General features: G+C 47.8%; 1 protein-coding gene across 7 annotated transcripts in view; it reads left to right on the plus strand.

Annotated features, from left to right (window-relative positions):
* The window catches only part of TENM4 (teneurin transmembrane protein 4), a 736,252-nt gene that overhangs the window by 517,076 nt on the left and 194,729 nt on the right, over nucleotides 1–24,447 (plus strand). For all 7 annotated transcript variants that reach the window (XM_036028749.1, XM_028514477.2, XM_036028750.1 and 4 more), the window contains 2 exons: nucleotides 3,293–3,391; nucleotides 4,643–4,878. In XM_036028749.1, coding sequence (XP_035884642.1) covers nucleotides 3,293–3,391; nucleotides 4,643–4,878 — 335 coding nt within the window. The remainder of the gene's footprint in view (nucleotides 1–3,292; nucleotides 3,392–4,642; nucleotides 4,879–24,447) is intronic.

Consider the following 24,447-nt stretch of genomic DNA (forward strand, 5'->3'; position numbering starts at 1 on the left):
AGGTGATAGTGCGTGGGGATCAGTGATGGAGGGGCTGAAGTTACATGAAAAAGAGGGTAGTTTTCCTGTGGGCCTGGGGCCTGAGGGTGTTAGGAGCAGAGATGAGTAGTTATCAACCTCTTTTTAAATAGGGGAGTAATGTTAAAGGATTAGTGTTTTGAAAAGATCCCTATGGTCTAGAAGACTTGCTTAATTTCTTGTTTCTTTGTTCATTCATTTGCTCAAATGTCTTTCTGCGTTCTTGGCTGAGTCTCTGACACCCTACACGCCTTGGGGATCTCAGCTACAGAATGTGGGGTATGATCCCTACCTGTCCTGCTCTACTGGTGGCTGTCCCAGGGCTCTGTGGACAGAAACACAGTCCAGGTCAGCAGGCTCACTGTGAGAAGCTGGGCTATGGAACAGGACAATAGTGGAGAAGTGGTCACTGCAACTTCCTGAACATTTCCTTCCCAGAAGCTTGTTCTGCCCTTGGGAGGTGGGCTCAGCCTGCCCTGGTTAAGAGAAATGCAACTAGAAAGCCCCTTCAGGCAATTCAGGGGCTAGTCCAAGGCCTTCCTTCGGGCTTAAAGGGAAGCCAGTCCCCTCCCCACTCTAGCAAAGCTTTATGGGCAACACAGCCCTTGGCTGCAGGGCCCTGCAAGTGTTCAGTGTCTTTCCTGAGGGACGTCTTGGGGCTGTGGGGCCGAGAGATCTGAGTTTGAGTCCCATCTCAACCTCCCATCGTTGCCATAGGATCTTGGGAAGTCATCTCACCCATCTGGGCCTCAGTTTCCACATCTGTATAATAAGGTAACAATGCCCACTAAGGTGAGAGTCATGAATTTTGTGTCCATACCTGACTTCCAGCAGCAACGAGCTGGAGACCGTATAAGACTATGGCCCAAGGAGGGCTCAGCAACTTGGGGTCCCCACCAGGAAACACATGTAACTTTTGTTTTCCAGAAGAACTGGACCCCGAGCATGTTGGGGGTGGGAGGTGGACAGGAAATTTGGTGGGGAACCTTAAACCGAGAGGCAGGACACCTAGGTTCTAGTTTCAGCCCTGCCACTGATGTGCAGCATGTGTGGGAGCAGGACAGGTGCCCCTCTGGGTCTCAATCTCAGCATCAGTCCAAGGAGGCCTAATAATGTGACCCAGAACTAAGTTTTAAAAGTACGGGATGAGGTTATTTCAGGACAGTGGGAGCATTTGGGATAGGCAGCATTTTCGGCAGGTGCTCATGTCCTCCCAAATTAGCAGAGTGGAGCACTCTGTCCGCAGACCTCATGCTCGAGCACTCCAGAAACCCCTGGTTCCGCTGTGCTACCTCTTCCCAAAGACCCATCCCTCCCAAATAAGTGTCCTCTCTCTTTGAAATAATTGTTTCTTTTTAAATTATAAAAGTAAAAGTAAACATCACTCTTGATCCAGACTCTGGAAAATCCCCACTGTTAACATTTTGATTTTTATTTGTTATATCTTTTTTTCTCTGCATGTGTTTGCTTCTGGTGGGTTTTAAGGTATAGATGTGACAGGCTGAGAGACTAGTCCTCAAACAGTGATGCAGGCCAGAGGCCTCCAGGAGTTCACCGGGACATGCCCTACAGGCAGCCTCAGGCCTCAGGGAGGCGGCAGGAGCTCCACCCTGGGCCCTCTGGGCAGGGGCAGGGAGGCCCAGCTGGGACTTGGCATATGGACTGTAGAAAGACTGAAAATTCCCTCCTGAAGTGCAACGATCAGAGGAAATAATAATACAACATCTCCTGTGCTACCCTCAACAACTGCACGCCTGCAATGTGCCAGAAGTGCTTCCCTTTCCATACCCCATCATTCACAGTTCTCAGCAAATATTTACTGAGTGCCTATGTCACATTCCAGGCACTTTGCTAGACTCTGGACACATGGGCAGAGAACAAAACAGATAAGATTTCTATCTTCATGGAACTTAAATTGCATTAGGAAAAAAAATACAATAAGCATGAATGTATGGTGTACGTCTGGTCCTGTGGGGAAATTAAAGCAGTGCGGGAGGGTGGGAGGGTAGGAGCTATTCTAGTTAGGGTGAGAAGTGAGGGAGTAATCTAGGCAGGTAACTGGGGGAAAGCGATTCAGGCAAATAGCAAAGGCTTAGCTTGCTGGAGTGACAGCAAGAAGGCCCATGTGTGTGTAGCACAGAAGTAGAACTTGCAGTGGGGGCAGGTCTTGCAAGGTCTTGTGGGCCTGGGAAGAACTATGGTTTTATTCTGGTGGAGCCATTAGAGGGTTGAGAGCAGAGATGTGGCATGATCCAAATTACACTTTGCTTTTACAAGGAGAGTGATTCTCCCAGTTCATTAATGCTCATGGAGATCTGAGATCAGCTCACCTGCCTGAGGGCCAGTGAGTGATGGCACTGAGACCAGTCTGACCCCAGGGCCTGTGCGCCTCTCCATGTGCCATGAGCCTGCCCCCTTGGCGACAGAAATGAGGTCACCCTGAGGGACTTCCGCACCCCTCAGTTTCCCCCAGTCACTGTGGCCTCCCTGAACACCACTAGAACAGCCTGCCAGCCAGGCTTTAGGACTCCCTGGAAGGGAAGAACCCTGCCACCATGGCAGCGATAGTGTCCCATCTGCAAAACAGTGTTTCCTGTGCTCTCATGGTCCCTGGGAATGTGTGCAGTGGTGCTTTGAGGTACTATATACAGCTCCCCCTCATCTTGGTCTGGGAGGCAGATGGGGGGTGGGGAGTGGGCAAAGCCATAGCTGGGCGGTGACACAGGGTGGTGACAGGACTGGCAAAATGAGTGTCTGTAGCTTTTGTTTACACAGAGGCAGACAGTATCAAGTAGAGGAGAAAGCACAGGCTTTGGAACCAGATGAGCCTAAGCTTGCCTTCCTGCCTTAAACTTTGCTAGCTAGTAAGCTTGGCAAGTCCTGTTAACCTCTCCACCTCTGTCTGCTCACCTGTAGAATGGGGATAATACTGTCTTCCTTGTGTAGCTGTTTTGAAGATTTGAGATAACAGGAGGTGACATGCCTAGTTCAGTGCCTGAGACGTAATGAATCTTCGTCAGTGAGAGCTGTAATTTGATGCCCACAACAGCCAGATGTTCTGGTTTGTGTAGAGAATGCTCCCTGTATGCTCTGTGCCAGGCAGGCACCTTGCACACGTGGCTTGCACATAGACCCATTGCCTAGAAACTGCCCCGCTGGTCTCATGCGGGGCAGTTTCACAGCTGTACCAGACAACCACTTTCTGTGTTTCTCTACTATCCCCCTTCATCGATGCATGACTCATTGCTTCATTCATGTCTCCATGTGTGCGTAGAAACCTAGGCAAGCAGCCATTCCTAGGGACATTGCAGGACAACCTCATTGAGATGGACATTCTCAGCGCCTCCCGCCATGATGGGGCTTACAGTGACGGGTAGGTGACATCCCCATGCTCTTCTCCGTGTGTGCTCTCCCTGTGGCTCCTGCACTTGCATGCAGACCCTGAGACCTTTCCCTGGGATCTCCTGGGGGGAGGTGATGATGCCATGTTGCATGCCCATTCCCAAGTCCATGTTCAAATTGCAAGAATTTATCCTTGGAATACCTGCCCGCCCCCATCCCAGCATATTAACAGCAGTCTTGTTAATATGCAGCTCTCGGCATCTCATTGGCTGCCTCTGCCATTTTGAAAGCCATCTCATATAACAATTTCTATGTAGCACAGGCCCTGTATTATATGTATTCTGGCCTTGAGTATGAATTCTGTGGCCTGAGGCATCTTGCACCATACCAGGGTGTGAGATTACTCCTAAGATTTACCCTTCACCCTGAGACTTGGGGGGATGCAGTGCAACCAGTGCACCCCATTTCCCAGGCTGTGCACAAGTCCTCCCATGGCCATGGTTAAAGCCAAGCCATGGAGGATTTCCTGATCCCTGGTTTGGCCGCAACCATGTGCTCTGACCATGCCACACTGCCCTCGAAACTACAGCTAGGATGCAGGGTGCAGTTGCCTGTCTGTCCTCTGCAAAGCTTTTACCAGGGGCTTGGAGGGCAGCAGTCTGGCTTCTGAGCAGAGTGCTTCGAAGGCATTTGCTACCATTGGCTGTGTAACAGCCACCATGGGACTCTGGACCATGGCTAGACATAGTGGCAGTTTCTTGGTTCTCACACTTCAAAAGCCTTCTTTTAAAAGAATGGTATTCCACTCCTTCACCAAGATGTACTGACCAAGTAGGTATTGGAAGGAGAAGAAAAATTGTCAGTTTCATTATTTCCAGGGAACAGAACAGGATTTTAGACACTTTCCAAGTTACTGCAGTCATTTTGGACAACAGCTAGTTTATTCCCCAAGCATTTCCAGTCCCATCCCTTCCCAGGAAAAGGATCTCAACACTCAGCCTTTTGTCGAGTCGGTAACACCTTCTGCCTTGACTTGGGTGGTTCTCCCCTTGGGCAGGCTGTCCCATCCATGTTTCGTGGAAACGCGTCTTCGTGTGCCCTGTTTTGTGGTCTGGTACGTGATTCTTCTTTCTTCCTCTCCCTCCGTCTTCTCTGTGAGATTCTCTCTCTCTCCAGGCTCCTCTGCATGCTTCTACTGCTGCCTCTGTCCTCCAGGCTGGCCTGGGGCCCTGGTGAGCCTGCCAGCTGACTCTGACACCCTCCAACTTCTCTCCATCCACAGGCACTTCCTCTTCAAGCCGGGAGGCACCTCCCCACTCTTCTGCACCACATCACCAGGGTACCCTCTGACTTCCAGCACAGTGTACTCACCTCCGCCCCGGCCCCTGCCTCGCAGCACCTTCGCCCGGCCAGCCTTCAACCTCAAGAAGCCCTCCAAGTACTGTAACTGGAAATGTGCAGCCCTGAGCGCCATCATCATCTCAGCCACACTAGTCATCCTGCTGGCGTACTTTGTGGGTAAGCACCTCCCTCACCCCAGCTTCCCTGGACTCCCCGTTAGCCCACAGGGCAGTGGCCAGGACACCCGTGGGCACTGAAGGCACCTTGCCAACGTGGCAGTCAAAGCGTGCAGGGAGAGCCTTGCAGCTCTGAGGCTCCAGGCTGCTCTGTACCCCCAAACTGTTAAAATCTTCTCCTTGGGGTCCTCTTCTCCTTCTCTCTGAACATATTCCCGGAAGTGAGCTTAGCACCTTCTCTTTCACGTGTTGGATGCCTAGCATCAGGCATAAGCACTAAGACCAGCGTTTGAAGTGGTGATCTGTGTGATTTGAGTGTCATAAATTGGAGAGGCTGGACTGCAGGCAGGCTTCTCCTGTTGGTGCTCTGTCGCCACAGTGAGGAGCAAAAAGGAGGAGGGGTGCCCTGGGGTTGCATGGAAACTGCCAAAGTTTAGGCTGTGTGACCTCAGGTCGGAAGGTGGAGGTCTGGCAGAGTGGTCCGAGGGTGCTATGGGAGCCAGGGGCCAGAGTTAAACCGTGGTTGGGAACCCAGAGAAGAACAACCCCAGGGTACAGGAGTAACAGAGCGTCAGAGCTGGCCGAGGGATGTGCAGAGACTGCAAGCAGCACTGACGGCCTTCCTGCCTGACCCCGGGGCACCTCCGCCATGTAAGACACCCCTCCTGGCGCAATAAGTAGAACTGAGCTAATTGGCCAGCTGAAGGCAGAGTGACACCCATTGTGAAAAAGGACTCTGTACCGAGTGAAGGCATTTTGGATGAACAAAGGGCTGTCTGGAGACGTAGCAGGAGCCGTCACTAGGAAAGATTCAGGGAGCACAGGACCCCACTTGTTCAGGGCATGCAGAAGGGATTCAGGCGTAGATGGGGGTTAGGGGGAAGTGAGCTGTAAAGTCACTTCCTTCTCAAGATTCTTGAATTTCATAATAATAAGTAATCAGGAAGATGATAGTCCTATAAACAAGGCAGCCTCCTTGAGTATCTTGAGCTATAAAAAGCTTCCTTTTGTGTGCCAGGTCTCTGTTCCCCTTGTAAAGACTGACTTAGAATCTCATGGCTCCGGGTGGGCACACATGTTTCTTCTCTTCTACGTGATGGATTCATTGTCGCTGCCTAGAAAGCTGTGTTGAGAAGGATCCCGAGACTATATTCAGACTCAAAGGAAAAGTTTCTGTGATTAATCAGTGATATCTGTCGTGGTCACAGCAGTGGGGGATATTGATGGCTTACTAGGTATGTGCCGTCCTGCTGGGGTCATTGGGTAGAAGGCACACCCAGGCTGGGAGAGGTGTGTGTGACTGATTGGCTTGGATGGGGTTCAGGTGAGGGATGTGGGGCTCCGAGCACCGTCACCCAGCATGAAAGTTTCTTCCCGGCACCACCAGTACACTGTGTCCCTGCAAACCACTAGCACACCTCTTGCTTTTGACTGGCATTTGCTGTTTCCTCAACGAGTAGACTTCTGAACAAGCAACGTTGCTATTTGTCAAGAGTCAAGTATCTTACTGTGTATAGACTTGCTTTACATTGAAGTCTTCAGGTTTATACTGCATAGCCTATTTCAGGGAGAAGGAATAAATTTCCATATGATTAAATAAGCTGTCTTCTGTTTCCATCCTATGGTCTTTTTTCCCCATTTAATGAAAATGTGTAGCCAGTCCTCAGCTATCTAAAGATAGGAACTACTGTTGGAGGTAGTGAGCTCCCTGTCATAGGAAGGGTACAAAAAGAGCTTGATGACTGTATAGTAAGAATAAGATTTAAGCTCTGACTAGAGGTTTTTACTGGATGATCGTTATTTTTCCTTGCAACTTTGATAGTTGATAGTCTTTGAATCTGATTTTGTGATTTTTATTTTTCATTCAGCAAACCACATGGGGTACTTGCTATGAGCCAGGCATAGTCTAACAGTTAGGGCTAAAGACGTGGCCCTTACCCTTGGGGTGTAACCCCTATGTTGTCAGTAACTGAGGCAGCACAGGCTGGGGGAATACCCAGCCCCTGCCAGGAGGGCCAGGAGGGCTAGGAGAGGCTCCTGGGAAAGGTGATGTTTTAGCTGAATCTTTCAGTCAGAGTGAACTATCCGTAGACATGCAGGGAGGGCGGGGTAACCAGAGGAAAGTTTCACACTTGAAAGAGGACAATGTGGCAGCAAAGACATTTCCTATGTTTTAAGCACTTTAGAGGTATTGGGGTTACTGCAGGAGAGTTTAGTCAGATTCTGAAGATCACATTGGAGGCCAAGTTAAGCACCTTATTCATCAGGCACTGGGGAGCTGTTAGAGGGTTTTCAGCAGTGGCAGGACAGCCAGATTTCACTTTAGAAAGATAGGGGTAGGGGACAGAAGGACAGGTCCCATTGCAATCAATGAGTCAGCGGAAGCCGAGGGCTTCAGCTAAGGCTGTGACCCTGTGGGTGGAAAGGAGGGGGAGATCTGAGGCTGATTCACTGGAATTTGCACCTCAAGGTATTAGTGGTCAGTCCATTGATAATGTCTCCTTGGCAGGAATAAATACATCTTTCCAATGAATCTCTATCTGTATAGAAATGTTAAAACTGGACTCTAGGTTCCACATCCAAGAACCAGGTCAGAGAGGTGAGTCTGGGATGTGTCCTTTTGCTATGCTGGAGACTCAGCTCACACGTACCTCTGATGGCCTGGATCCACTCCTAGCTCTGCTACCGGCCACTGTCTGTCTTTGGGCAGCTTCTTTTTCTGGGCCCTGATTTCCTCATCTAGAAAATGGGCAAGACCCGTTACCTCCCAAAGGGGTCTGCGGGGCTGGGGTAAGTTAGTGCGGATGTCTGCCTTGCAGGGGCGAGGACTCCCGAGCTGTCCCCGGGGGCTGAGGGTGCCCACCTCGGTGCCTGATCCCCGCCAGCTCCTGGGGGCGAGGGATGAGCCGATGAGCGGCCTGTTGCTCAGCTACCCTCAGAGGCCGTGCTGACTAACTTGTAAGGAACTGTCAATTATTAAAAATCAAATTAATTGTCTCAGCCTAGCATAAATATCCTTAACAAAGACTTTTTCCAGCAGGCCAACCAATCTAATCAACAGGCAAAAGCGCAGATATGTAATTAGTTTTTTGATGAAAAATTGTGTTTAATTTCAAGTATAATCAATTATTAATTACTGTAATGAGTGAGTCTGACTGGGTTTACTAATTAACTCATTTAAAAATTATGAATAACCTTTTCATTTGTAATTATTTTCTACATCCTATCAAGTTCTAGATAAGAGTTGCTTCGCCTCACCAGCAGAGGGGGAGGAGGACTCAGAGCGTGGACGAGAATTGTGTGCTCACTCCCCCGTGTCTGCCCAGGGCTGCCACATCAGCATGGAGACCCGACAGATCCATGTGACACTCAGTTTCTTAGTTGAGAACAAACAAACAATGACCTTTTATGTGCAGAGACATTTGCAGTTACTTCCATAGGAAGACAGAGACATGGGAGTCAACACTGGGTGCCCACCAAGACCACCGTGGAGCCCGGGGCCTCACCTCTGGGCCAGAGCCCCCTCCCCTCCCCCACCCCCCTTTACTTGGCTGCTCTGGCCTGGGGTGAGAATCTAGGGAGGACCCTCTAGAGCCTGGGGAACCTCTTCAGAGAGAAGATGTGTATTTCAGAAATTAGGCTCTGCTGCTTACAATCTTTGTGACCTTAGGCAAGTTTATGTAACCTCCATAAGCCTCAGTTTACACATCTGTAAAATGAGGATAATAAGAGTAGGTAGTTGACATGTTGTTGAGAAATTCCAGTAAGATAATTTGTACTAAGTACCTAGCCCACTGCCTGGCACAGAGTAAGCATTCAATAAAAATTAGATCCTATTATTATTAATAGCATTATTAGTGCTATTATCATTACACATAAGAGAGTATTAGTAAGTCCTGAGCAAGAACTTGGGCCAGCCTTGCCTCCCTGCAGCGCCTGCGGGCTTCCCAGCCTGTGTCGGTCACAAGGGCAGCTGACGGAACAACCAGGGGGTCCTGTCAGAAAACATCCGTGGGGATGTCTCTCCGCTCCAGGGAAGCAGCCACAAGAAGAATCATTACCATAAAAGCACCTCACATCATTTCTTTAACTAGGACAAACGTTAATTTTTTGCTTCACTGACAGTTGCCTCTATCCAGAGAACACCAACAGCTTCCCTCCGTCCTGAATCTCTGTGTGAAAAGCAGGCTCTGAGTGCTGCAGAAGGGCTGGGGATTAATATCTTGAGGACTCTTCAAGCACCTGTCCCACCAGATAGACCTTTGGAATAGAAGACGAGAAAGGCTTGTTAATAATACAAAACTCAGGAGGAGCTTTACATTTAAATGGAGACGTGAGGTTACCCTTGGATGCTATTTCTCCTATCATAGGTCTGGGTCTGTGCTGCAGGTCACTCACGAGGCTTTCTCTAAGGCAGCGCCATGTTCTAATCTGAAGTGGAGACAGGAATCAGAGTCTGACTGATCCTGTGGGAGTCCCAGCTCCGCACTCTCCAGCTATGTCACCCTTTGGAGCCTTGGTTTCCTCGTCTGCCAAGTGGGAAGAGTAATAGGACTGCACACAAGACTGTTGTGCCTCGTGAAAAGATTAAAGGGGGTGAAGTTGAAAATAACACAGGTCACTTGGGAAAAAAAAACGTTTCCCTTGCTGGTGGCCTCAGGAGACAGTTGTCCCTTCTTGGAGCCCAGTCGCCTCCCCACAGGGTGTGGTAGGAGAAGATGGTCCTGCTCAGTCCTGTCCGGTCCACACTTCCCTTCCTGTGGGAGATCCAGCCGGCACGTTAGGGCAGAGTCACAAATGGGGGCCTGGGCAGCCCCCTAGTAGTGACAGTGGAGCATTCCTACATGCCCAATCACAGCCAGGGAGTCTTTCTTTTTTAATTAGGTCGTATTCACCTTCACCACAACTGATTGTGGATTGAAAAAAGTAAAATCAGAACCCTTGCTTGAAGTGGTGATCATTTAATTTATAACTGAAAGTGTTGCTAAGCTTAATTGCTGCATTTCAAAAGACAGTTATTATAGAGCATTGCTTATCAGAATATCATTGCAGTTTCTGGTCTGGAAGAGCCCAGGTCACCCACTTGGATCCAGGTGGACTCTGGCACGAAGTGTGACTTGCATAGACTTGCACGGGCTCTCTCACCATCTCTGACATTTCACCGTGCAACCTGGACTTCAGCATGGCAGCAACCCAGTTAGAAGGGACACTAGGCTCTCTTCTCTTTAGGGGCGGTCTTGCTTACTCTCCCGTCTCCTAGTGTCTTACTGTCTGCTGCACAGTCAGCTCCTTGCACAAAGCCGGGCACAAGCTAGCCGTACTGGGTAAGACTTGTTTGAATAAAAGGCCATGCAAATGGTTAAACCTGCCAAGGATTTTCTGGACAAAAGAACAGTATGGGAAAAAATATGGTGGCAGAAATGTGCATTTTATGTCCCGGGGCTCAGGTACAAGGGAAATGGACATGAGGTGACTAGAGAAAGGGTTGGAAATAGAGGCCAGGGTAAGTGTGCCCCTCCTCCTCCCCCCGTTGGCCCCATCTGGCTCAGCTCTTGCAATAGCAGGATCCCAGATGCCATTTGCTTCATAAGCGCAGGCCTGTTGCACTTTGGGTCTAGGTGTTATTAGTGAGGAATAAGCTCATTTTCTCTCCTTTCTGTTCGCCTTCACATCATGCCTTTTGGATAGAAGCCATAGATTTAGCTTTATAGCCCAAAGAATGGGAAATGGAGATGATTGAACTTGATCTTTTAGGAGGAAGAAAAAGTGATAAAGATACAGGATCCTGTATTAAAGCCTTCTCTCCGAGATTGATTCCTTCATGCTGCTCTGTGGGAATTACTAATAGCAAGATATATATAGATTATTCTCTTTATAACAGACCCTAGACAAATATCTTCCCACTCCCAAAAGGAGGACCTGAGGAGGCCAGCTGGGCTCTCTGCAATTGTCTGAAATACCACTCGGAAGACGGGCAGACGTGCTCTGTGGGGCTGCCCAGGGCAGAGATTCGGGGTCCCTGAGGGAAGACTGCTCTGGCAAGACAGCTGCCTGCGTGGGGTGGGCTTCTTGTATCTGGAAGGAGAGGAGCGGGGGTTATGTGCCTGGACTCCATAGATGGGTGGACCTTGTCTGCATTGTCCTCCTGCCATCACTGACTGTGCTACCTGGGTGAAGACTTCACTTCCTTAAGATGCCTTTTCTCATCTGTAAAATAGGAATAAACAAACAGAAGACTAGCCGAAATGATTACATCATTTAACATGTTTTGGCTCAGCAGGAAAGAAAATTTTCCATCTTGTAGACCTCACTCTCTACCCCCACTCCGATCTCCTCCCTTTGGTGGAATTCAACTAGAAGCCAGAGCCCAAGGGAGCCCACTGACCTAGTCCCAGGGCACTGCCTCCCCGGGCACAGAACAGCACAGGGACGGGTAGAGTGGATCTGGAGGGCAAGTGGACATCAGTATCCTCACTCTTCGTAATTCCTTTCCCTAGCAACATGAGAGCCCTGGCCAATCCTAGGGACCCGAGACCAGGCCTGAGACCAAACCACACTCAGGCGTGTCTCCCTTCCTGGTACATCCCCTGAGCCCCGAGGCCCTGACCACTTGTGTGTAAGATCAGAGTTATTGATACATAGTTTACATGCAAAAAATGAACACTTTTTAGGTGTACCACTCTGTGAATTTGACAGTTGTGTGAACATCACCACAATCAAAACGGAGAACACATCCATCACCCTGAAAGCTCCCTGGTGTCCCTTTGTGGTCAGTCCTCTCTTCTCCTCCTCAGCCTCAGGCACCCACTCATCTAGTCCCCGACTCGGTAGTTTTAGGTGCTGTTTTTGAGAGGTGTAATAAAGAGGTGATTTATTTACTGGGTTCAAACTCAGGTGTTACCTATAATAACTTTCAGACTCCTAGAATATCGAAGTGTTGAGGAAAGTTTATGGTATAATTTGGGATTCAAAATATCAGGCAAACAACGGAAACATTCTAGGGTTTTCCGTGCACTACACTTGACCTCCTCGACGGATAGCAGCCACACGCCTCTCTGGGGTCGGCATGAATTCATGGGTACACTCTTCTTTCTCATGGGCTGGTTTTTTCATGCAGTTTCAAGAACTGACACAATTTTCATTCTTGACAAGATTAATAGCTCTACCACATTCATGCCATTATTCTCATTGTATTCCTGCTGTTTCCAACTGTTGCTATTATAAATAGTGCCCTGTGAACATCTTTAATGCCTCCTGCCCCGTGTTCTTGTATTTATTTTGGGGGGTGTTCCCCTGAGCAGTATTCCTGGGTCACAAAGTATGAACAGGTTAAAGCTCATGTTACCCACTGCAGGGGGCTCTTCAGAAGGATAGGACTGAATTCCAGGGCCCCCAGCCACGTGTTCACTTCCCCCACAGTCCTACCAGTGTTTGGCCTTGTGTCCCACCGGGGGTCAGCTGGTTCAGTGGGGGCCAGGCAGAGGAGTTTACAAGGGACCTGAGACCCAAAGAAGCTGAAGGATCTTCATTCCTAGAGGGACACCTGCTACCCACCCCCCACCTTCTCCCAGCCAGTTCCTTTTCAACAGCTTAGTCCACGTATCGCATCCTCAGTGAAACTGCCCTGAGCTCCTCACGCTCAGCCAGGAACCCAGTCATATGCTCTCACAGTGCTCATAGTACTCACCACAACTGTCACTGGCTGACTGTGTCATGGGTTGGCTCAGGTCTGTGTCCACCATTAGATTGTAAGCTCCACAAGGCAGAAACAATTTCTGTGTTGCTCAGTGTTACAGCCACAGCTTCTTGTACCAGGGTCTGTCACGGATGTAGCGTGTGTTCAGCAAAAGTTTGTTGAAGGAGAGGAAGGAGGGGAGGATGTCAGGACTAGAACCTAACAGACGTTGCAAGGCACGAAGTGGAGGGAAAGGGAAAGTAAAGCGCAGAGGCTCGCGTTCTTACCGGGAGCAGAGATGGAGGAGAGCCTAGAGGCAGGGAGATGAGCTGAGCGTGAAGAATGAATACTGGAAACTGAGACGAGAGGAAACCAGAAGTGGTGCCAAAACAAAGTCAGTGTGGCACACAGGCCACGCTTGGACCCCATCTGTTCTTCGTGACTGTGCGACATTCAGCGAGAACCTTGCTCTGTCTGAGCCTTGTGTCCTCCTCTGGGAATGCGGAGAATAGGCTGTTGTGGGGATGCAGTAATCGTCACCCCTACAGTCCTCACTGGCAAGGACCACTGTTAAATGAAACCATCTCCTCCTCCTCCCTGCCAACCAAGGTGTGTTCCACTCGAGCAGTGCCAAGCTTGGAATGGTCTTAAAAAAGAAGGGACCTGAGTTGACTAGTATATCCATGTTTTATAACAGCAGCAGCTGCTGTGGAGACAACACACTGTCCCAAGTCTCAGAGGCCCTTGGCTTGTGGGCAGTTTCCGGGCCCCCGGAGAGGCAGCGTAGCTGTGGTTAGTCAGGAAGTCGCCCCAACCCTGGGTCCGAGGTGCTCCTGCCACAACTTCACCCCAGGAGTATGGAAAAGGAATCTATTTTTACAGATTTTTAGCATCCTTGGAAAGGGTTTGTTCCAAGTCCTTGTTTTGATTCTAGATGAATTACTGTAAAATAAAATAATTTAATTGCAGAGGAGAAGCAAGAACATTCTCCCTGATGGCTTCTGTAGATACCTTGCTTGTGGAGAGGAGGTCGGTGCAGCCAGGGCCCAGCTGAGGGCTGCAGGCCTGGGACAGAGGTGGCAGAGTAAGCAAGCTGTTCTTCATCACACAGAACAGAGAGGGAGGGGAGGGACATGAGAGGAGGAGAGGGCTGTAAGAAACAGCATATTTTTCTACACCTTACAGTAAAACAACAAAACCACACTGAACAGCTCCATCCTTCAGAGACGGCAGTACAGTCTGGTAGCAGAAGCACAGACTTGGGGCAGGGTAAGACTTGCGTTCCAGCGCCAGCTCACACCGCTGTTTCTGCCTCTCTGAGTCTGTTTCCTCATTGGTAGAATGCCAGTGAATATCTAAGAGGCATTTTGAACACTGAGTGAGAGAACATCTGCCCAGAGCCCATCCAGTCTGCGGGTGGCCCGCAGTGGGTGTTCAGGAAACGCAGTTCTCGCCCTTCGGGCAGTTGGATCACCCAGAGATTTAAAACCCTTTCAGCTTCAGTGGCCAAAGGCCATGCCCAGACACAGGGATTTCAGGTAATCTGGGATTAAGTAGAGGGACCTTCCCCAGGCTCCTGTTTGAAATGGCGGGGAGCATTCACTGAGCCGCCTGCCCCATTGTTCCCCAGCAAAGCCGGATAAGCCAGCATCACTGCTTTGAGTCACCCACGGTTTCATGGAGAGCCAGATGTGTGAGTTGCTGATGGCAGTTGATAAAAGCATGTTACTGGAGTTTGAACCTCGTCCCTGTTTCTCTTGTTTTCTTTTTTGTTTGTTTAGTTTTATTTGTTTGTTTTTGTTTTATGGGGAGCAATTCATTCTAACCAGGAAAGTCAGATAAAATTTCCCCAAGGCATTGAGCCTTGGAAATCAATAAGATATTGAAAGAGAAGCTAGGAATGACTTTCTGGAAGATACTGAACAGCCTAAACAAAGGCAGAGGACAGTAGATAGAAATGCTGGCTATTTTTGGCACCTGTGTCAGATGACTGCACTGAAGTGTCGTGTCCATTTGTGCATTTGGCATGTCTGCAGCCCTCAGTCTCTGTTTTACTGAAGACTCTTAAACAGACAACCACAGAAACCCCAGTGGCTGCAGGGGGACACTGCCGCCTGCCACCTCAGAGGACAGGCTGCACTAGGCCACCGCACAGGGGACACCTTGCCTTCGGTGTGAGTCCTTCCCCTCTCGCTGCTTCTCCCCAGCAGCCTGTGCACTGTGTAGAATTACTAACTGAGCTTCCTTGTCCTGCGAGCCCCACGTGTGGGAGCTGAGGCCCACTGCAGTTAAATAACTTGTTCGGCTGAAATGACTGGTGAGTGATAGAGCTAGGCCCAGAAACCAGATCTTCTGATTGAAGGCCTGTGTTCCTCACACAGACCATGCTGCCTCTCAGAGCCGTCCGTCCCCTGATGTCTTCTACTGCTCTGCTCCATGCGTGAGGTCCACAGCAAATCGGGGGGGGGTGGGGGGGGTTGCCATCCTCTTTAGGTCTTTACTCTGCCACTGCCCCCAACTCTTCTCCCACAACCTAAACTCATGTCACAGAGAGGGCAGCTCACATGTACTGAGAGCTAACATGTGCCAGGCATGTTCAGAGTGTTGCATGTATTTTCTCAGCAATCTTACTTATCGAACAAATATTTGTCAAGCACCAATTATGTGCTAGGTACCATCCTATTTTTATTATTTCCACCTTATAAATGAGAAACTGGGGCCTGAGGCGGTTAAATCATTTGCCCGAAGCCACATCGCTAGTGAGTGGAAGAACCAGGATGTGCTCCCGCAGCTGGCCCTCTTCCCACTGCACTGTATGATGACTCCCAGAGCTGGGACACTTCCCCGGATCTGAAGGCTGAGAGGCTGCAGGGAGCTCCCAACTGTAGAGAGACTAGTGTATTTTTTTATGGAAGAAAAATTATCGTCCAGCTGCCCTTGCCATGTACGGTGCCAGGGCTGCTAGGTACCTGTGGCATTGAGTGAGGCCGTGGTCTGCACCCACAGTGCGTCAGGACTGGAGAGGAAAGGAGGCCCAAAATGACATTGGGGACCTTGATGCACGTGGCTTATTGAGCACCAGCACCCCGTATTATCTGATTCTGCTCTTCTCCCGGCTTCATCCGGCACAAGCAGACTGTCACCGGCCTCACATTTCATTTTGGAGGATGCCCTTCTTGCTCGTGTGTGGCAGCTAAATTTATCCTGCCTTCAAGCCTGGAGTTAGGTTTTGTTCACAGCTTCCAGTGGGGAAAGAGACAAAAATGCCAGTATCGTTCATTGTACTGTGGCATCCATTTATCACATTGTCCTATATTTCACCTCTCAGGCCCTCTGTAGAATTCCATAGCAAGATACACTCTCCTCAGGCTCCTGTGTGTGTGTGTGTGTGAGCACACGCGGCTCCACCTGACTGTGCATACAGAAAGGGTATTTGAGAGGTGATGGAGGGGAGGGGAGCAAAGATTAAATGAGGATTTTAAGAGAGGTAACATTTTTCTTTTTTCTTTACCTGAAAACTCTTCTTTTGCAAGTGGTTGTTTGTCTCCTAACTTTTTTGTAGTGTATTAAGTTCCTTACATAGTACTGTTCATATCTAATGGAGTAGGTCTGGGGCTGTTTTTGAAGTTTCATATATAAATCTTTGCATTAGTCTACCTGTTAAACTTTGGGTGTTCTTTTATTTATTAACTTTTAAGCAATATACTTAAGCCTTATAGTTTCAATATACTATATAATTTGTAAAGAGCCTTCATTAAATTTAATCTTTATAAGAACCTGGGAGATGACTTTGTATTATATTTCCATTTCTATAGCTGGCAAAACTGAGGGTCAGAGTGCTCAAGTGATTTCTCTGCTGATGCATAGCTGGTGAGGGCCAGCATCTGTCTCTCTCTGCGGATCTGCTCCACCGGGTACAGGCATGGACCATGGAGCCAGCAAGGAACGGGGAGCACATGGCAGGGCAGTAAGCCTAGGGGAGGCACTAAAATAATGGTAAGGGTGGCTCAGGGCTGGTGAGGGGGGAACAGAGGCGTTTTTGGCTTGCGTAGGGGTGGAAATGCTCACAGAAGAGGAGACATTTGAAGTAGGCCTTGAAAGATGGGAGAATGATTTTGTTTTTGGAGGGGGTTTTTTTGTTTGTTTTTTAATTATTACAGGAAAGATAGTGGCCATTCCACAAAGAGGCATTGCATTAGCCAAAGCCTGGAGGCTGGACAGATAGCTGTGTTCAAGGGACAGGAGAAACACAGTGTAAGGCTCCTGAGCAGGGAGAAGTGAGAGGAATGTCAGCTACTGTGCTCAACAAGCATTTCAAATGCTCTTTGAAAACTGTTTCTGATATGAAGAGGTATTAACTCAAGCTTTTATCCTCAGGAAAATATTGCCAACAAAATTTGAGCAGTAAGGCAGGTCCATATAGTAACGAGATTTGTGTTTCCCCCCATTTTTGTCTTTTCTATACTTTTACATGTAGGCAGGAAGGCAGCTTCTATAGAGGTTAGGGACAGGTTCAGGGCAACCTGGATTTGAGTCAGACCTGAAGTTACTCTCTGCTTCTTATTAACTGTGTGATCTTGGGCTAGTTGTTGAACCTCTTTGAGCCTCAGTTTCCCTTATCTTGCAAATGAAGGTAATAATGGCACCTACCTCACAGGGCTTTGTGAGGATTAAATGGTAGATGTTTATAAGCACAAAGCACAGTGCTTGCTTGGCACAGTATAGCTCTAAGTCAGTGACACTGGTTATTTGTTTGTTTGCTTTTAGAGAGAGGGGAAGGAAGGGAGAAAAAGAAAGAGAGAAACATCAATTCGTTGCCTCTCTATACTCCCAGACAGGTAACCAAACCCGCAACCTAGGCCTATGCCTCAACCTGGAATCAGACCAGCAATCTTCTGCTTTGCAGGATGATGCCCAACCAACTGAGCCACAGTGGCCAGGGCAACAGTAACATGATTATCAATATCACCACGGTACCTGAAACTCTGTGCTGCCTTAAACTTCCTAATCTAAGAACTACACCAAACCAGGGGTCTATGTATACCAGAGGAAAACTCACATTTATTGAGAGCCTTGCTCTGTTTATAGACAAGGGCATGGAAGCAAGAAAATGTGGTGTGATCCCAAAGAGCCAAGAAAGTGTCCAGGGCGTAGCAGACTGGGAAGCTGTGACATCACACATTCTGTCCTATGAGGTTTTAAAATGCTCTTTCAAAATGTTTCTCATGCTCAACCTGGAGCATGCTCATGCCCTGAGACTGGTGTGGCTCAGTGGGTTGAACATTCATTGTCCTGCAAATTGAAGGGCCACCAGTTCAATTCCAAGTCAGGGCACATGCATGGGTTGTGGGTCAGGTCCCCGGTTGAGGGCATGCGAGAGGCAACCAATTGATGTTTCTCTCACACATGGATGTTTCTCTCCCTCTCTTTCTCCCCCCTTCCCCTCACTCTAAAAATGAATAAATAAAATCTTTCTAAAAATTGTTTCTAATTATGAAGAAATATTATCCCAAGCTACAAATCTGGGTGGCAGGCTCCACGTTCAGCTGTCCGCCCTCATTCGTCTCACCAAGGCGAATGTTCCAGAGGGAAAAGGCCTATCCTAATAATATATACACAAATTAAAACTCCACTTAGAGGTACAGTGGGGACCACCTCCTAACTGACTTTGATCGTTCAAAAAATTAGTTGCAGGGTCAGTGTGCCAAAAGAAATCAGGAAGTGGGGGAGCTGCTCTCCAGAGCCTGCCACACGCAATACGTTTCCCAGTAGCTATGGAAATGGTGCCTAGCAACAGGCATTTCTTCTGTAGATCCCAAACGTTGACCAAACCTGTGGGGTTTTCCTGCCCCGTTTGACAGTGGTTGGTATAGGTAGGCACATGGCTCCTACTGTGTGCCATATGTGAGAGGCTTATCCTTTGCTAAGTCCACATGCCCTTGCATAGAAATACTGTAGATAGCCTTGTGAACAGTGTTGACACGTGGGTGCCAGTGCCACAAAGAAGGGAACTCAGCAGCTGTGTGGAGCTTTATGCCAGCACTTCCCCTCCTCTCCGGAAAATGACAGGCGCTTTGCCACTGGAGCTTGTCCTGCCAGGGCAGTGCGGGCTGCTCACCCCAACAGAGCAGTTTGACAAGGCTGGCCACCCCCAGGGTGTCTTTGATCCCCGGGTCATTAACTAAGCCTTGAATATGAAGAGCAGACAGAGATCCTTTTACTAGGTTTCAGCACTTCCTCTGTGTGGAGTCACTCCCTTAAATGTGTGCTTTGTTGGCAGTGATTTGATCAGAAACCGCGTGTTTACTCTGGTCAAGACTGAATGGAAGCCTGTCCTGCACTTCCTTGACATCAGTCTGAGGAAAGTTTAGGATTTGAAGTGACAGGGACCTGCCTTGCGATCTTTGTGCTGCCATGATGAATGGGGCAATTTAGACAATTCTGGAGCCTTGGTTTTCTACAGATACAAAATTAGATTAATAATATCTACCTTGTTGCCAGCTTTGAGATGCCTAATCTATAAAACAGGGTTACTAATACCTTTCTTAAAATGTTCTGAGATTAAATGGCATAATGAATGTGAATCCACCAGCATTATGTCATACACATGGTTCAATTTGAATAAATGACAGCTGTTATTATTTTAATAATAATCCTAATTATGCCTGTCTCCTTCCTTTCCTCCCTTTCTTCTTCACTCCTGTGGACCAGGTGCTGCGGGATAGAAATGAAAGGAGTAATTCCTGCCCTGAAGAGAAGGCCTCACGGTGGCCTGACCTAGCAGGTCTGTGGGTTTATTCCCTTTAGTTGAGGCTCAAGGAGAGGACTCCTTTAATCTGGGAGTGCAGTGCTGATGGAAGAACAAGCAGGAAGAGGGCTTTACTGCTCTTACAGGATTTCCTGCTGTGACTTAATGACAGGGTCATTTAGTAGAAAGAGCTCTAAACTAGGAGTCTAGAGGCCGGGGCTCTGGCACAAATGCACCAGTCAAGTCTGAGTCTCCTCTGTGCAGGGGGGCTGGGCAGAGCCCAGGGACTGGAAATTCAGTCCTAGCAATGTCCCCCCAACACCAGAGCAAAAACTCAGTCTGCCAACTCGCAAGACACCTCCTTCCTTCACTTTCTCAGTGAAAACCTTAGTATACTGTCAAGATTATGATGATAAGATACCAACAAAGAGCGCCAGCCCCCTCCTGGCCCTATATTTGAGTAGTGCCAGGCACAGTGATTTTCAAAGGTTTTTTTTTTATCTTATAGCACATATAAACTAATTACTAAAATTCCGCAGCATGCCTAAGAATATGTTTTTTTGCCATCCTGGCAAAAAAAAAAAATAGGTATAATTTGGATTCATTCACACCAGACTGCTATTGCCATTTTGGCTGTTGTCATTTTTTTAATTTGACAGTCTAAGGGAAAAGAGTCCAGTGCCCCTGACTAAATAGTAAGGCACTTCATGTTTTAAAAACTCTTGCAGCACACCAGTTGAAAATCACTGGCCAAGTACCATAATAAGCTTGTGAAATAAATTGTTTTCTTTAAACTTTACAAAACTCTTGGATCTAGGTATGATTGTCACCATTTTATAGATGAGGAAACTAAAGCTCCAAAGGGTTCAATTAACATGAGCCAAGTCACATAACTATGAACATGAACCGGAAAAGGAACTCAGGGCCGTCTGGCTGCAAAGGCTGCGCCTCTCATCACCACTGTGCTTCTGTGCCTCCCGTTTCCTTGTCTCTGGGGCCAGTGCAGCGTTGGGAGTGGGGCAGGAGAGGTCTGACCACTGGGCTGAGGTCACCGCAAGGGGTTGGTGGAGGTGAACAACCTCTAAATTAGTTATGTACAGGAGAGATCTTAGCAGAGCCTGTCAGGTGAAAGGTGCCCAGAAATGACAGCTTTCTTATTCTGTTACTGCAATAATAGCAGTTTATTCCATACAAATTAGATTCTGGCCATGGTTCCCCTACAACTTGCCCTGTCACCAGTTTTCAGTGCCCACCAAGGAAATTGATATTTCTCCTCCACCTGGGCAGTGGGCATGCCCGTTTCCCTCTTCCCAGGTTCACTGCACCTGAGCCTGCCCCTCATGCCCAAGCCCACCTTGATTTACAGAAATATTGAGCAGCTACAAGTGAATCCTTGCTCAAAGGCCTCCCTTCCCCACAGCATTGCCTGGTGCAGAGAAATGGTTACATGTGCCAGCGTCCGTCCGTTCTCCAGCAAACACATAATTGGGGGGTGAGAGACAGTAACCCCGATTGTTGCAGTCAGGAAGAAAAGCAATATATTCACTTGATTCAAAATTAGCCACACATAGTCGCCAGTGAGATTCTGTCAGCTACTTTGTAGTGATTCCACTTTTAAAAACTCTTTTATCCATTGGGCAAATATCTCTTGTCCCCAAGGCTGCCAGCTAATGGGAGCAGGATAGGAGAGATCCCTGGGCTTAAAGAAATTTGCAGTTGCAGAGAGGGGAATCAGAGGAAATATACAGAAAGAAGGAAAAGGTGCTGTAACAGAACTGGCTTTAACAAATCTCAGAGTGGATTCAGGAATTAGGAAAGTCAGTGTAGCAAAGTGACAAGGATGACAGCTGCCATTTTTTGCGTTTCTCCTGCATGCCAGGCACAGTCTAAGCAAATTACATGCATTATTTCATTTAATCCTTTGAGGTAGACACTCCTGTCTTCATTTTGCATGGGAGGAAACTGAGACTCAGAGAGGCTAAGTAATTTGCGCAAAGTCATGAAAGTAATAAATGACCTAACTGCGAGAGCTCTGGAGAGAGCCGAACTTGAGGACTGACTCCACCAACAGACAAGTCACTTATTTGCATCTATGTGGTTTGGACTGAGGGGATCAGCCATGCCTAGGGGGAAGGATGGGGACCCCATGCTTTGCCCTTAAGAAGAAAGCCCCTTAACAAACTGTCTCAAAAGAGCAAACCTGGCTCTGCTGTCAGCAGAGGTTTTGCTTTAATTGTTTTTTAAATTTCAACTTTATTTCAGGCATTGGAACCCACCAGCAGTGTGATAACCCAGGAGGAGATCCTGGACTTTGGAACCAGTCAGATCTGGGTTCCAATGTGACTTTATCGTTTTCCATCTGGAAAGTGTCTGTGAGCAAGTCATACCACCTCTCTGAGTCTGCGAAGTGAGAATTGAAATTTTCTGAAGGTGTACGTAATCCCCCTGGCCTCAGTGTATGAGACATGGCCTGTGTCCAGAGTTAGGACCCCTTCCTTCTGCTCTGTCATCCTTCTTTCCAATCTATTGCTCCCCAGGCCAAGTTCTAGAACTTCCTCTTCGATGTAAAACAACATTAAAGTAAGTTTGGAAACTAGCAAAGAAAATTTATCTATAACCTACCACTGTAATTCAAAGCCTGATGTCAGTTTTCCATATGTCTTTCCAGGTGTCTTTTTTTCATATGCCTATCTGGTGTTTCAGAGATGCAGTCAGCAGAAACATGCAATTCTGTGTCCTGCTTTATTCCACTTAACATTACATCGTAAGCATGTGCCTTCATTGTCGGTTGTCAGTTATTCTTTATAATGATTGGCTTGTATTCCGTCCAGTACCTGTATCATATTTAGCTAACACGTTTCCTATTTTTAGACATCTAAGTTGCTTTCAACTTTTTTCTCTTACACTGCAGTGTACATCTCTGTGTATATAACTTCTTTGTTTGGAACTTTAGAATGCTGTGGCTTTGTGGGAAAAGCAAGAACAGAACCTGGGAAATGAAACTCTGTCACGTTGTTTTTGCTTTGTCTTTTTTATTTTCTCCAATAGTGAACTATAAGTCAAAGAATTCAGTGACTTATATTTTACACAAATTTTGTTGTTTGTTTGTTTGTTTGTTTGTTTGTTTTTAAATATGAGCGCTAGTATAAGACAGAAAAGCGGGTGCCTGCGCAGTTGAATTGGCTCCCACTGCCTTTGGAAACCCAAAATGCCAGTTGCATCAGCAGTGTGTTGTGGTCGTGATCTCCTGTAGTCGCTGTCTGGAACTGCTCGTTTACAGACACCAGTGGGTTCAAGCCTTCAGTCTTTGGAGGGAGGTGTGCATTGTGACAGGAAAGACCCCCTGTGCTTGCACTGGCGATGGCCGCATAATGACTTTGTTAATTCCTCTCGCTGGCCACTAGCTGGGTACCATGGGGAGCCTTCCATGTCTGAACGTCTATTGAGCATTTTTCTTAAAAATGTCAAGGTAGAGCTTGCACTTTCTCAGCCATCCCTCATGTCTTGCTGGGCACGAAGAGGCGACTGGAAAATGTCAGCCCTCAGATCAGATTGACCGGAGCTGAGGGACCAGGAAACGTCCCCCAGCCCAGCTGCTGGCTTTCAGAAATCATTAACATTTCCGTGTGGGCGATCTTCTGAACCTGCTGCCTTTCCACCACCTTTCTCTGAACTCCTTAGCATCTTTTCACCTTTTCATTGAATTACAAACTAGTTTAAAGGCAAAACCAGTATGAAGCTGCTTATTTATGTCACTTGCAGTGTCCTGGAGGAGGGTTTTGCACTGTTATAAACACAAACCACATGGTGTGATTTAGATCATTCTGTGCTGTACATTAGTGGCGGGGGCTTACCTTTAATTCCTTAGGAAACAGGGAACATGTTGATTAAGTTTATGTTGTTTCAGTTTTTGACCAATTTATTTTGGTCCGTCCTCAAAGCAGGCTGGGGAGGATCATTTATGGTACATTTCTTACCTTTTGTGGATCCACAGCTGTTACCTTTCAGATCATTTGGAAGACAGGCTCCCGACTCTGAAACTTGCCTCAACCTCATACCAGCTGTGGGGTGTTAGGTAACTCACTTCACGTCTCTGAGTACATCACAGTATACCACCCTCTTAGGTTTATTTTCCGGTTTCATTGTATACACTTTCCATTAGTGTTTTTTTCCAACCTATATCTAAGTGAGGATTCAATTGAATTATGTAAATAAAGCATTGGCATTTAGTGTACACCCAATGATACCAAGTTTTGTGTTGCTATTACTATTTCGATACTATCCAGGATAAAGAGCAGCAGAGGAGTGGTGGCTTGAACTTCTGTACTCCTTGCATGTGTCTGTGTGTTATGTCCTCTGGGAAGAGGACAACAGGGCAAACTACGGTATTTCTCGTCTCTCTTCCCTTCCCCTAGAACCCAGAACCATAAAATTAACCACCCACCCAACAATTCTGTAAAACAATGCAAGGGCCTCTGATATGACTTATATTTAAGACTCTGGATCACAGACTGAGGGTTCCTTTTGTTTTGGCTCTAAGGCAGCTTCATTCACTTCTCTGACTGCACACCGTCCTACTCTGCTAAATCCTACCTTCCAGCTGGCGCCGCTTGGGTGACCCTGGGCTCACTTCCCTCCCACCAGCCTCCTAAAATATTGCTGAGTGACTGCATCTTCTGAGAGGGTCCACATTTGAGTCGGATCCAGAACTTTGCTCTCCCGGGCAGTTTTCGGGGGCACGTCTTCCACAGGTCACAGAGACTGGCCAGCACCACAGCTGTGTGAGGCCTCTGCTTGGGATTGCCTAGGGCAAAGCCAAGAAGAAAGAGTGCCAGCATGCACGCCTAGGCCTCCTCCACAGCCGGGGGACAGTCCTGCCCTAGTTACCTTCCCTGGGACACCAGTTCTTGTGATTCTGTTCACTGATAACACCTTTCCTACAGCTTTTCTTCCCCCTCAGTGTATTGTTTTAAGCAAGGACTTGCTTTTGCATCTTGTTAAAAGTAAGAGAAAGTTTTGACAATAAACATGTTTCTCTCGACAAAACTGTGAGAGTTCTGTTCATTCTGGGATTAGTTAATGCTCATGACCTTTGATCAAGACAGCACTTGTGCACACTCAGGAGATCTTTGATTCTAGCAGGCACC

This window comes from Phyllostomus discolor, chromosome 6 (assembly GCF_004126475.2).
Source record: "Phyllostomus discolor isolate MPI-MPIP mPhyDis1 chromosome 6, mPhyDis1.pri.v3, whole genome shotgun sequence".
Taxonomy (NCBI): domain Eukaryota; kingdom Metazoa; phylum Chordata; class Mammalia; order Chiroptera; family Phyllostomidae; genus Phyllostomus; species Phyllostomus discolor.